Source organism: Seriola aureovittata, chromosome 11 (assembly GCF_021018895.1).
Source record: "Seriola aureovittata isolate HTS-2021-v1 ecotype China chromosome 11, ASM2101889v1, whole genome shotgun sequence".
NCBI lineage: Eukaryota > Metazoa > Chordata > Actinopteri > Carangiformes > Carangidae > Seriola > Seriola aureovittata.
The window spans coordinates 20,708,023-20,723,020 of record NC_079374.1 but is presented as its reverse complement, the minus strand read 5'-3'; the positions used below and the strand labels follow the sequence as shown (position 1 = coordinate 20,723,020).

Below are 14,998 nucleotides of genomic sequence, written 5' to 3'. Positions count from 1 at the left end.
TTCCTTTCAGGTGAGAGTCCTGCAGCTCTCCTCACATAAACACATGGAAGATTGGTGCTATTTCCAGAATATTTAAGGAAATTAAAAAGTAAATCCTTTACTGTCATACATTCTTTAACTTTGGTGTGTTTATATGACTGATTAAAGTGGATATCACATTCAGATTAGGTTTCAATTAACATAATGTCTGGGGTGCGGAAACAGTTTGTCTTTGTTTGTTTATAGATGAAAGGATGAAGCCAAAGAAAGAAGCAGGAGAAAGGGAAAGACAGACAGAGAGAGAGCAAAGGGGAGGAGACGAGCAGATTACAAGGCAGAAAGAAGATAAAACGTGACAAATTAGAGCTGCATCTTTTCCTCTTTGATGTGCGGAAACTCTCTGAGGAGAAATCTGTTTTCTGCCTAGCAACCCCCGCTGACGGCTAATTAAGTATTTATCTTTACCGGCTAATGGTGAACTTGTGATGTGGTGGTTTTCCTGGATGATACACACACGCACACGCATGTGCTCGCGTATGTGCACACGCACACGCACAGGTGAAAAACACATATAGATATCCACACAGCTTAATTTTTACAGAGACTATAAAGCAGATTGATTAGAGCTGAAGGATGAACAAAACACTGAGGTTCTCAGATCAACTCGGGTCATCGGGACAGGGAGGAGGATGAAACTGATTAAAGACAAGAAGAGGAAGAGACAATGGTTGAGACAAAAAGAAGAATGAATAGAGAGAAGGGTGTGGACAGTGTTTGAGAGAAGAAGAGACACAATAAGAGGAAGTGAGAAAAGTAATAAAAGTTGAAGTAAGGAAAAAAGAAAATGAACAAACTCCTCTGCCAGACAACTTGGACACATTCTGGCAGTTCCCATCAAAAACTGGACAGTTTGAAACACATATCAGATGCACCGGGTGCCAGATATGCATCTCAGCTGGGTCTAGACACAATGTGGATATATCTATCAACTGTCTATACAAAGTATACACTATGTACTACTGTATGTAATACTGTAAAGCTAATCCCATCAAGGACAACCAGGTTTTTAATTGTAGGTTAGGAAGAGTAACACTGGCGGCTTGTCTTGACCTAGTGAGCACAGGTTTGACAGTTTCCCTAAAGAAGTGCGTTCAGCTATACCCCTCAGTGTCAATGATGTCAAAAAATGATGAGTTTAAAAATCAATGTAAATACAAAAGCTTGGATAAAATGAAAATAATAAAATTTAAATGTGTGTTTGTGTCAACAAGAATAACTCATGGTGTAGACGGTGGATCACATGAAGGGGATGTTTACTTAAAAAGTGCATGAGCTAAAGAGGAAAAAGTCATGAAAAAAGTTAATGTGAGAAACCATGTGAGCAAGCCTGGGAATCTGGCCTGGAAAGGATGGAAGTGGGATATGTGAGAGAAAGGAAATTCTTTCCTGAAAATGCCACTGAGCATTATATAATTAATAGCTGTTTCAGCATGTGTTCGTCTGGTCTCAGTAACTGTGTCTCCTGTACTTGCTCTCGTCTTCAGCATGGCACCGTGTAGTCAAAGTCTCACCCTTGTGTTTTGCCTCTCGCGGTTCCCGCACCTCTCTGGAGCCAAAAGCTAAGAAGAGAGAGCAGTATGTGCGCCCATCTGCAAAGAGTGTTGTCCACTTTCACTCTGCCACACATCAACTACTGCTGTTTATTACTTTCCTGCTGCCTGTGAGATTTAATATATTGTTTCTGTGAATGTAAGTACATGTTGGCAAACAGCTGGATGAAAGCTGCAGTTAGGATGATGTGTTTAAGTATAATTAGCGATATACAATGTCAGGTGTCAAGCAATGTAATGTCAGGTTATGCAGGGCAATGTGGGTGATGTGCTTCAGAGTTTTGGAAGCATTTTTCAGTCTCTAAACACTGAAGGAAAAGAAATGGAGCAGGTCACTGGAACTGTTTGTGCAGCCACCGTTGTGTTATTATAATCTATTTCAGGCCCATACAATTGCACACTGGGAGAAATAATGTTTTGTTAATCCCATAGTATTGAAGGGTTACTTGTGACAAAAAAGATAGCTATGAAGTTTTGGACTAAACCAGTGACCAATGTGAAGCTTCACAGTATGTGTGGGTTTTTCTTCTTCATTGTGAAATAATTTAAATAAACCAAAGCTGGTGGGCAAAAGCCAGAAGCTTGTTTTGAATGAAGGGCTTTTTACAGCAGATGTATGTTGTTTCAGAAAACAAAGCGATAATGTGGCAATGCCTAAGGAACGCACACATGCCCACATACACACACATACATACACATACACACACACACACACACACACACACAAACATCCAGAGCAGCAGTCTGTATGTCCATCTATGGTGGGGAAATTGTTCCAGAGTCTTCAGATTGTGATACAAAGTGGTGAATCATTGTTTTCCCTAGACACATAACTTAACAATGTCAGCCCTTTTTTTTTTTCTTTTTGTTGATTCCATTCTTTTTTTGGTTGTTTGCCTGAACACTGACTCAGATAAAAAGAAGCTATCTAGGTATTAGTTGGGTTAATCCCACATAGTGTAGAAGCTTATAAAAAAGGTCATTAATTCCTTCAGTTTCAGAGCGTGCAGTAAAGCAACATGGCGACATCAGAAGATGCTGCAAAACGAAAAACATACCACGATCTGCAAGTGGATATCAATTGAATGTGTGAAATTCTTTTGTACATTTTCTTTGTTGATCTCATATGTCCTCGCGAAGCCATCACAGATGTGATACAGAAGGCTGTGGTAGTTTTTCATTGCACTGCATTTGGTAATTCATGCCTCACATATGTATTTCAAAATGTGCAAGAAATGCTGCATAAGCCAAACCAAGCCAAGCCACAATGACAATGACAAAAGATGGGTGGTACAGGAAAATGAATCAGTTTAGGTTGCTTAAGAGGGAACTTTGGGAAGTACACAATGTCTGGAAAACAATAGCAAACATATTTTTTTCACTTCAAATCAGCTTTATGTTTGAACTCACTTGACGTAACTGCATGGTTACAACATACTGTAGATAAACTCTGGGGAAGCACATGCCTCCATTTTAATTCACACTCAATGTGGAAAGATGTTACAGCTGATTAAAACTGTTAGAAGCAGATGGCGGTAGCACGATTTAGTTCATTTCAGTGGAATCGCTACGATCGAGTGTGTTCGCTTGTGAGTCACGAAAGTCATAGAAATTTTCACCACTGATCATCAGCAAGCCTTCTTGACAATGCTGACCTTTCAGGCAACACAAATAATAAATTAAAATGAAATTTAAAAAAAAGATAGTCAGACACACAAGTAGTTTTGGATGTAAATATCTTCCTTTTGTTTTCAGTTTCTTATCCTTTTCACTCGCGCTGTCCAAGCTGAGCCGCTGCAGTGGCTCAAAATCACTATTTGTAGCTGCACTTGATGATCGCAACTGAGGCGTCTATGATGTGGCATTTGTCCCTTCTCATTTTCCTGTCTCTCTGCACCGTATATTACCAGAAGGATTAATAAAGAGAGCTTCAGGAGAGTGGGCCGCCTGGCCTAAGCGAAACAGTCCCTCCTCTGTTCTGATAGTGGAGGAGATATTCAGGGGCAGGTCGCTGCACAACATCAAAAGAAATGACCTGATTTATCTGCCCTGGTTCAGTGGACAGGTAGCAAAGGAACAGAGGCTCCTCTAATAATGTGGCCTGGCGAAAGACATGAAAGGGACCAAAACCTTCTCTTGATCTGTTCTATTTACTGCACACACATGCACACACACACACACACACACACACACACACACACACACACACACACACACACACACACACACACACACACACACTACTTTCATGGTGGTGTAGATGTAAATCCTCCCTCCTCAACAAAGATCTAAGCCAACAGGAATTTAAACTGTTAAACTCTGTTCAAACACAAAGAGGATGAGGCCTGTTATTATATTTATACGCTCAAAAAGGCGCTTTTTCCAATTACTACTTGATTAACTCTACATTTCCATCCTTCCATCACTGTTTTTCTCATTGTTGTACTCATTTTCTCCCCTTCTCTTTTTCACCAAACAAAGATTTCTTTAGTGTTTATGGCATATCCAGATACCTATTAAAGGTCCCAAATTGTATAAAGTGAGATTTCTGTGTCTTTTTTTGATTACAAACCAGGTCTATGTTCTATATTAATACTGTGAAAGTATCAAAGCGCTCAGTCCACAGAGAAAGCCAAACAGCCCATCTTCATTAACTGAGCCTTAAAACGAGCCATCAGGACATCTGTAACTTTGTGATGTCTGAACTGGTCACTGCCACCCAAACCCACTATTCAAACTTGCAGGATTTGGTTTCTCTGAGTGTTCACCTGGAATCAGCTGTATTTCTTATTAGATTACTCAGAAAACAGCCAGTTGTTACTACTACTACTACTACTACTACTACTAGAGCTCCAGAGAGAAGCCTGAGGGAGGAGATGCAAAACTACATTGAGATGGTTTTTGTTTTCTTAAAACCACAAATATATCCTTTTATGTATCAACACTTCAAATGACAAAAAAGTGTACAATATGGGACTAAATAGTTAACAGTGTGTGCATATGAACAGGTAGACATGCACACATTTGATCACATTCATCATAAAGAAGATTCACAGAGACCCCAAACACTACTTCAGCATGAACACACACTACCTCTCCCCACCCCTCCCTCATTCGCTGGTGCCCCTCTCATAACAGCCCAGTTGATGTATTTCCAATACTACTGGAGTGTCTGGTGCTACAGAGCCTTCTGGAAGTATGCGTGCGTGTGTGTGTGTGTGTGTGTGTGTGTGTGTGTGTGTGTGTGTGTGTGTGTGTGTGTGTGTGTGTGTGTGCGTGTGTGTGTGCGTGCGTGCGTGCGTGCGTGCGTGCGTGCGTGCGTGCGTGCGTGCGTGCGTGCGTGCGTGTCCATGTGTATGCAATTCCCAGTCTGTTTCCATTCACTGGTTTTCACTCAGACCAAACTGACTCATGCAGGTTATGATGTAACACTGAAAGTCAGAAAGCAGTCGAAAGAAAACAAAGCTGCAATTTCATTTTAAACTCCTTCAACAGACAAACCTCATGTATGACATAAAGTACAGAACCAATACCATAATACCAGACTATGGGATACTGGTAAGTAAACTTCAACATGATGAAAGGATCAGTTTACTCATATTGCACAAATATACCCTGTATTTTCTCACTTACCTCTAGTGGTATCCATGCAGGCAGTTTAAAGATATCTGTCTTTGAGATTTCTGACTCCACCCAAATATAATGGAGATTAATGACATTTCATTTTTGAAAAATAATCCTCACAACACAACATTTCTTTTGTAGAGACTCCTTCCAGTTTGATACGACTTGTAATATAGATATAGATATATTTACAGGGAATATTTTTGTGTTATATTATACACTGAGCTGTCAAACTAGCATGTCTCTATCTAATTAAAAGTGTCAAACAATATGTGTTCACTCTCCTCACCCTAAACAAAATCTGTGCAGGGTCAGATCTCTGCTCAGTCCTGCCTCATTCATTCCCTCCAACTACTATCCTCACACAACACACACTCACGCAAAACACGAGGAGTGGAAATAATATTTAGCCAAAAGAAACGCCACCAATATCTGTTTTAGTCTACTGCAGATCCTCACCAGTTCTATTGTCTCATCTACCAACTGTTTAAGCTCTCTTTTCCTTTGCGGCTAGAGGATGGAAAACATGTGATGCGAGAAAAGGAAGATATTCCGCAACGTTTGGTCCCACGTCACAGGGTACTGCAGTAATGATTAACTCTGCCCCAGAGAGTAAAAGCATACATGCAAATAGGTTCCCTCTCTGTGCCATCCAGGACACGCACACACACACACACACACACACACACACACACACACACACACACACACACACACACACACACACACACACACACACACACGCACACGCACACATGCACACACACACACACGCAGCTGCTCCCAAAAATCTCCATCTGTAGTTATATACCTCTAATTAGAACTCGACTGTCTATGAGTCAGACGTTTGAGGAAAGTCATCATTTCCCAGCTCTCCCAACTTTCCATGCCCTCTGTGCTTAGTAACTGTTTTTCTAGAATATTATAATGACTCAAACAAACATGATGCCCATGGCGTTTGATTTCTTTCATTCTCCTTCTTTTGGCCTCTCTCTCATTCTTACGCTTTTTCTCTTCCCATTCACCCACTCAGTCTGCTTCACACACCCCCTCTCCCCCCTCTCCTCTCTGAGCTTTCTATTCTGCAATCAAATCTTGACCCTGGAATTCCTCACTGGTGTTATGGGGTAACCATGGAAACCCAAATCTGAATATCCCCTCAGTAACTAAAATGGGATTTACATCTTCATTTGATAATGATAAAAAAAAAACTGTAAATAGTGGCATCTGTGAAATCCCTGAATTTTATTTACTTACATGTTTACAATATACTGTGTATCTTATTATGAAGGTCAGGAAGCATAACAACATGTAAGAAATATTGAAATGAATAAGTTATTTCAACTCGGGAAAATGTCATTATTTTCTCGCATTTTCTTATTTTCTTATTTATTGCAAAAGTCTTGTTTAGAAACTTGCACATACACATATGCAAATGAGGATGTTAAACATTTCCAGGTCAGACAAGGGACAGCCCGGTCATTGTCTGGGCTCATGCATTTTTTAAGTTGTCTGAAGACTTTGTCCATTCAACCACCAATACATGGCATCATTTTTCAATTGACCAAGAAGTTCACAAACCACAACAACCAAAGGCAAGAGAAACATATTACTGACATCTACTAGACACTTGTTGTGGAAAAGGACACCTTGTCTGGGAACCAACACAACAAAAAATAAACCAAAGATTGATTTGTGTTCCCAGACCAGTTCCCAAATTTCAGACAGGGATCCAGACTTATGAAAACAAGTACTTCTGCCATATATAGTGATGACCCATCAGAGAGGGGCTTTAACTCCTTTTCAGCCTGTGCACATGAATTCAGAAAGTGTTTTTCCAGAGTCTGGGTCTGAACTAAAAACTGTGCATCACTAAGATTAAAACTGGACCCCAATTCACAGTTTATTTAAGAAATGGTATGCACAGAAGTATGCGTCTTTTCCTAGACCACAGCAAGTGAGTGACTTAAAAATAACTGCTTGAAATTTCTGCAAACATATGATGCCACTCTAATGGCATTGTTTCCCAAGAGAAAATGTCATCAAAGTGTTGTAATCTACTAATGTTTCTCTGTAAACACTGGCAACACCCTGAATCAGCAACTGACATTTACATTCCCCTTATGCAATATATGATCATTAGTCAGTCAAACAGAAAGACCTACATGGAAAATGATTCATACTTAGATTTCCTTTTAGTTGTGCTTCACCTACAGTTCTATGTGCTTGCTATATGCTGCCAAGCAATAAGCGCTCTTATTTACATGATGCTTTGTCATGATCAATATGATAATCTGTTATTGATGAATTTCAGAAAGGAATATTCTTCACCGTTCTTAATTAACAATAAGTTATGCAAAGCCAATAAATGTCAAACACAGTGGAAATCACCACACCAACATTGCAATATGCACAAGGTATGAATTATATTGAAATATTTTAAAAACAGAAATCTCCAAATGAAAAAAAACAATCATTTTATATACTGTATATATATCAAAGTTTGTCATAGTTGTACCATACTATGTCACGAGAGGAGAAGTTCAAAAACTGTAAATTGTAGATTTAAAGCAGCTGTAAATCCACTATTTGATTACTGTTAGTGGGTGTGTTCAAAGACCCATAAAGGGCTGCTGGGAAAGTAAGGTGAAGAATATGGCGCTGCAGCACAATTCACATCTGTCTGTGAGATATACTGGCTGCTATAACACACAAATACACACACAAACACACAAACACATACACACAAACCCATACCCCCTGTCTCTAACTTCCTCCCCTCCAGCTTGGGCTCCCTGTGGGGGTCGACAGCACAGTGCATTATGTTCTGTCACCAGGAGATAAACCAAATGTTGCAGTGGTGACATCATCTGTGTGTTTGTTTACAGAGGGGAGGTGGGGTGGGGGGTGGGGGTTAGATGGAGAGATGGGATGAAGCAAGAGGCGGGGATCGGGAACAAATGAGGAAAGTGGGGTGTTGAGAAAGACATAGAAAGACGGAAAAGCTGCAGCAGAGACAAGAACAAAAGGAGACAGAATAAAACAGGATGCGTTCAACCCTGGATAAGCAAATTTAACCCACTTCTCCTGCTCAGTTTGTTTAGTCCACAGTATATTCACTGAACAACCAAACACTCACAGTTTGCTCTAACTGGCTGTTTGCTTTCAGAGCACAGCTGCTTAGTCTATGGATGAGCTTTTCAATTAAGTGCAGCTTACATCTGTGTATTGTTCTTTGAAGTTAACAGACACAGATGTATCGTCTTATGGTTTTGGTGTTTCACAGTCACTGGTCATGAAATATTTCTACATGTGGGGAACTAGTTTCAACAGCAGTAAAACTGTTTTTAGTTTTCTGTAGAAAAATCATATTTCAGTCACAGGCTGTGACATGAAAGTACATACTGACTTTGCTACAGGGAATCAGGGATATTTTCTTAATTTAATCTAATCAGAATTTGTGACATACAAACACAAAAAAAATCTGAAAAGCAATGAATGTAAGAATGTACAATTGACCCAGTGTCCACTCATTTTAAAGAATAATGAGCATCTTCAACCTGCAGATAAAAGGAGATAGTGTATGGGCTGATGCAGTAATGAAGGCATATATCGCATAAAGCAGGGGTTTTGATAAACAATGCAGAAATATTAATTTGACAAAACAAAAGTAAAACAAAGTTGAGGTCAAGATTGCCTCCCTTGTCTCATGTGTATTAAGTTTCTGAATGACCAAACTCGAGGTTGGAACGAATGAGGGTAACAGCACACAGTCTCAGAAGGCATTCGTGGTGCACTTGTTTGCAGATACAAAAAAAGTGACCGTTGTACAACTGGCCGATCCTTCAATTACTGAATTCCTCAAACGAACATGTTTGGAGAAGAAGAAGCGTTTGGCGTGTGATTTTCAGCATAATTAACCAACTTGCCACAGCAGATGAGACTCGGGAAGCTCATATGTTACCTTGACAAACAGCCAAATGCTGAATGTCACAATTTCCGGAGAAAAGAAAGCACAAAACATGTGCTCATTCCCATGGCAATAACAGTGGAAGTGGTGCATGAGGTGTACATGACACACTTGGAAGTTTCTCGTCTATCCATAGTAATTCAACAGATATCTGAATCACTCATATCTGTGGTGTTCTGTAGCTCATGGTTGTGGAGGTGGTTAGGGGCCATGTTGCTCTCACACTCCCTAACAACCTTCCTGCACGTTCCCACAGCAAATGGCTACTATGACTAAAGTCAGACAGAGGGGGCAGACTTCAGAATCTCCAGGGGGTGGTGTGTTATCATCTTTTTCATTTGTTTGAATGGAGACAGCGGCATCAAATACCCACAGGAATTGCCTCACTTGTACCCCACAAACATATTATATCCACTACATATGAGCTCAAATAAAATATGCATAGATAAATGCATAAATCCACACATACACTGCCTGTTCTCACACATGGGGGTGGACCACTAGTGAGCAACTTTAAATGTTAAAAGGCCTCTGTGAACCGAACATCTGTGATAGCGAGAGACAAATGTCGACAGTAGCTGCTTCAGTGGTTACCAAAGGGATAAAGGATTACAAGATAATCGTTTCCCTGCTCTGTTCCGCAGTGATTTATGCTACATTTTAAACCAGGTCCCAACAGTTATAAATACTGAGATGTTTTTGAAGATACCCAGAGCTAATCCACCCATGAAAAGTGTGGAATCTGAACTCCTAATCACTTCATCTTTCCTCAGATTGTGACCTCATCTCCCTTGAGGAAAGAGAGGCTGGAGAAGGAGGATGAGGAGAGGGAAGGAAAGAGGGGGAGGGAAATTAGAGATGTTTTTGTTTCATTTAGTGTAATTCAAACTTTTTTAATAAAACGCACGTAAGAAATCCTTCTTGGATATTAAGAGCACTTATTGTAGAAAGTCAAGTAAATGGAGACTCAGGGACACGAATATCATGAGAGAAAAAGTGAATGAATGACTACACACATAAAAAGTTTGGGGAAGATTAGGTGGGTGACACAGAACACAGAAGCTGTGCTCTGTTTCTAGGACTTCCACCACCCTACAAAGATGTAGAACTCAATGTTTAACCGGCACCTCCCTCTTCCTTTTTCCCCCTTTTTTTCCCCCCTCTTCCAAACAGGAGTTCCCACCCCTTGCCTCACAGGGACAAAAATGTTGGTGAACTCTGAGGCTACATCCTAATCTTTTCATATTCGGTGATACATCGTAGTTTTAAAATGGATCTCTTTTACGACGACTTTTGGAAAGGCTGCAGGGCCCGTTTTAGTTTGAAAACTCCAGGGTAGCGTTGGAGTCTGGACGGGCAAAAACAGAAGCCTTAGGAAACGATAATGTATCCTCCAACATTCGTTCCCTCATTGGGTCTTATCAGTCACGACTATCAGTGGTGAATGCAACATGGATAAAAAAATACAAGTGTTCCTGACTTTGTTTTTGTGGTCGCTAGCAGCTGCTGCGCGGATAAATTCTGCATTTTAATGCTACAAATGCCGTTTCAAAATGAAAAACATATTAGTGCAGACGTAGCCTGTGTCTCTTGATCAACTCGTAAAGACTAATAAGTTGAAGTTGCTGTTAAACTGTGGAGAGTGCGGTCTATCTCAGTGGGGAAACTAAAGCAGAAGTTGATGAGCGGTGATGTTTCATTGACTGAACAACTGGCAAACTGCAGAGGGTTAATTGTGAATATATTTTTGCTGTAAAAATTGTCATTTAGATAATGATATTCGCATAACTTTTGATATACACGTCCACAAACGACAGCTAATTAACATGCCCAGACAGTGTTTATGCCTGGCTTCAGTTTTCCATCATCCAATCATCTAAATGCATCTCTATATTTAACAGGATATATGACCGTGACCAATGAACTCGCAAAGACCTGATCCGTGGACTGCGACAGACAGACCATAAAATTCTGGAAAACAAGGTTCAGTGCTCAGATAATCAGTATAAATATCGTCACTTTGAAGGAATGGACACAAAGATAAAGAAAAGTACAGAATCGAGTTTGTTAAACAACACGGACATACCAGAGCATTAAAGATGTGTGAGGGGGGCAGATAGAGCATCGCTCGACATTTTAAAAATGGAGAATATTGTATAAAAGAAAGAGCACGTTAAGGGGAGACACCTCTGGGATGTTAACAGTGATAAGTGAAGAATGGCCAGTTATTCAGTGCAGAGACAACACACCTCATGATGTTAAACCACAGAAAGAAGAAATAAGAACCTCCTGAAGCAAAACCAAAAGAAGCGAAGAAGAAAAAATAAAATAGAAAGCGACACTCTGAAAAGATTTGGAGTGAAAAAGTGCAGCAGCTGAACAGAGACTCCGCAGCTGTGAGCTCTCTCCTCACCCTTGTCCTCTTTCTCATGATGCTGATTCTGAATGTGTTGTGTAATGCAATCAAAAAGTTACAATATGATTTCCACACATCAGCATAAAACCTCAAATTTCCAAATTTCCCCAACTCTCCATTCACTCTCATCATCTCCCCTCACTTTTCACCTACTTTGTCCTTACTCATCCCCTCCTGTCCAGCCTTGACATCAGACTGAAACCTTCTCCAGAGATTTTCACGTGTCGCTTTTACTTTTTATTTCAACTTTCAGCTTTACAACTTTCTTTTCTCTCTTTCACTGCTTTATTTCATGCACCTTTTCTGTCCTCTCACTTTTGTTCCTCTTCTATCTTTCCAAACATCAAAAACAAGACTGCAAGTTGTATTTCCATTAATAATCCGGGCCTGTATCTGCAGTCCCTCTGCTAAATTGAGAGATTTAGAGGCAAACATACTAATTCTTATTTTATTTCATACAACCTACACTTCCAACAGGACCATCTTGTCCTCTGGCTCAGGGTATTATTGTCGCTATCTGATACCCAAGCATGCATACTGGAAATAATTGCCACAATTCCCAGTGTGATCCCCCTGCGTGATTCGCTTTTAATGGCCAATTACCACTTAAAACCAGTAACTTTAACCATAAGAATGTTTGTATATTTACACGTCAGGCCACAGCAGGCAGTTAGCTTGCACAACAACCAGATAATAGCTTTAAACTGGGATTTCCAGCTTCATCATCACTCATCGCATCAGTGCAGTAGCAGAAGTGGTTTAGCGACGGTAACCACAGGGAAGTGATTTCAGTTTGGGGTAAGGGTATAAAAGATGAAGAGCTGGTGTACATAAAGGATTAACCTATACCATGTTTTTGGACAAACTTCGCATCACGGAGGATTAAAAGATGAAAGAGTCAAAGAGCACGAAATAGAAGCCACCACCCAGTGGAAGTATTGACTCAGGTGGTTAGCGCTTCCCGTTAGCTTCAGTCTTAATGTAACATAAGTGTCTCACTACACCACACAGATAGGAGTATGATTACCTCATTATTACAGCATGATGCAGCGATGCGTGCAGTTTTCTTCTCCTGTGCCCGAGGTTGATCGTTGTGGTGAGCTCCAAGTTCTAGTTCGACACAAGAACATAAAAATGTCAGCGCCTCCATGGACGATGAGGAATGCATTCAAGGTGTAACATGACTGTCAGTAGTATATCTGATGCCCTTTTCACCTCTTCACCTCTGTGTGACATCGTCATTCAACAAACATGTCCATATAAAGATGACTGTGTTCTGAATTTTTTTTTTTGGGGGGGGGGTAAATGGAAAGAGAGAAACAAACAAACAAACAAACAAAGACCTCAAAGTGGGTCTAATATCACAGAGCGATCTCTTGTATGCAGACAGATGGATAAGCAGCTCGCATTGACACTGTAGCTCTGTAACTAGAAACACATGTGGAGCTTCTCTGCTCAGAAGTGGCCCTGAGCTGGATCCTGTTTGTAAAACACAATCAATCTCACAAAAGGTAAAACGCAGTGCTTCACATACTGTGCATCATCACCATTTACATAACACAACCTGAGCTGAATAACAGGAATATAGTTGTTGAGTCTTTGAGTTTTATCTCACGTCTGTGTCTTTGTTTGGGGAAATAAATAAATAAAAAATCCCAGGCAGTCTGTGTTACAGTATGTCTGCATGCCATCCAACACCATCAACGCATTTCCCATGCATCGGATGGAATGTAACAGATGGATCCTCATGCTATATGACGTATCAAAAAAAAAAGATAATTGTCTGCTTGTGTGGAGCAAATGCGCAATAAAATAAACTGTTCAGATCGATGTCATGGTAGAGCCAGATGACGCCAACATAAAATCTCTCTTAACACCTCCAAAATGTTTCTACACGGTACAGATTTCCTGACACACATAAGATAATCCACATGGGTTTAGTCAGCGAAGCCTGACATCACAATTAAGCACGGTTTGATTGACTTGATTTAGCTGACTGACTGAGTTTATCTGATTTATGGCTGCATGGTGAGCTCATGGCGCTTCAGGGGAGATATTTTGTAACCTGGTTTAGAACATGAGCCTCACATCAAGTGTTAATGACAAACCATGTCCCCCGTCTCTAGTCCTCCTTTCTCCAAAGCGTTTCTGTTTTCAGTTCGTCTATCTCTGCTTTGCCCTCTGATTGTATTTTCTTATGTTTAATGCTGTTCTACAAAAGGATAAGTCATCATCAGCTGGAGACTGAGGTGACGTCAAATGAGTTTCAGTTCTCTGTCTAACTGCTTTGCAGGACTAATAAAGGTTGTGTTAAATTTTTTACTTGTTACCAGCGGTTACTGTATGAAAGATTTAGTTTTAGGTTTTCTTTTGACTGTGTCATCATTGTGGGGGACATTTATTTTAAAACTTTGCTGACGCATCTATTGATTTAAAGACAGACTCGATAAAATCACAAAGCTCTTGGTGTTATTGAAAAGAAATTCAAGGACTCATCATGCATGAGTGTTTCAACCCCAGGAGATGACTAAAGACATGGAAGGAAGTCACAACTCATGGAGGGCAGAAACAAATGTGTCATTTGGCAAAACAGAAGCATTACTGGAGGTTTCCATTTACGAAGTGGTCACTATTTACAATATTTACAGCAGAAATTATAAAGGAAAAAGAATAAATTGATAAATAAAACTCAACCGAAGCCAAATGCAAGTATGTAAAGGACTTTTCTAAAATGTATAAACCTTGAATGTAGCCTATACTGCCGGCTTTACCCACTGCATGACAGTACGAAGCACAGAACAAGTTGTCACTGAGAGAAGCAAACTCAGAGAGAGAGTGCTCATCTTTCTTTATGGTGTTGAAGACTTCCACTGGACAAGAAAAAAAATTGACCTCTTGACTCGCACATTATAGAAGTGAACTTGGATCACAGAGGAATCATTTCAATAAACCACCTGGACATATAAACACTCTCCAGACACTGAAACTTTAGGCTACTGGACACTTTCCAGACACTGACGCCATGTGACCCAATTCCCGCATATCACCACCAGGACTGTGTTAACACCGATAGGCCAATATACTGCATAGCATCAAAAGCTGCTCTGCTTCAGTGAACATGAACCAGGATTAAGGCAACTGATGTCACTTGGACTCAGCAGTAAAACAGACCCCTAGATTATTGATGTTAGGTAAGAGTTTCTGGGAAATGGAGTAGGATAGGACAGTGAACTGTCAGGGACATGTTAAAAACACAAAGCACAGCTGGCTCAACATGACCTATTCTGCATAAATGCAATTGTTTCCAAGTACAAAAGTCATTAAAAATCAAATTTCAAGCGCACCTGAGACATACACCAGTTGGTTAGATGGTTGTGTAACTGTCCGTAAGGCAACAGT

The 14,998-nt window shown here is 40.2% G+C and overlaps 1 protein-coding gene across 1 annotated transcript in view; it reads right to left on the bottom strand.

Annotated features, from left to right (window-relative positions):
• The window catches only part of LOC130177730 (carboxypeptidase O-like), a 33,227-nt gene extending 20,532 nt beyond the window's left edge, over positions 1 to 12,695 (bottom strand). Inside the window, exon 1 of the mRNA XM_056389653.1 lies at positions 12,627 to 12,695. Coding sequence (XP_056245628.1) covers positions 12,627 to 12,631 — 5 coding nt within the window. The 5' untranslated portion in view covers positions 12,632 to 12,695. The remainder of the gene's footprint in view (positions 1 to 12,626) is intronic.
• Between the last annotated feature and the right edge of the window lie 2,303 nt (positions 12,696 to 14,998).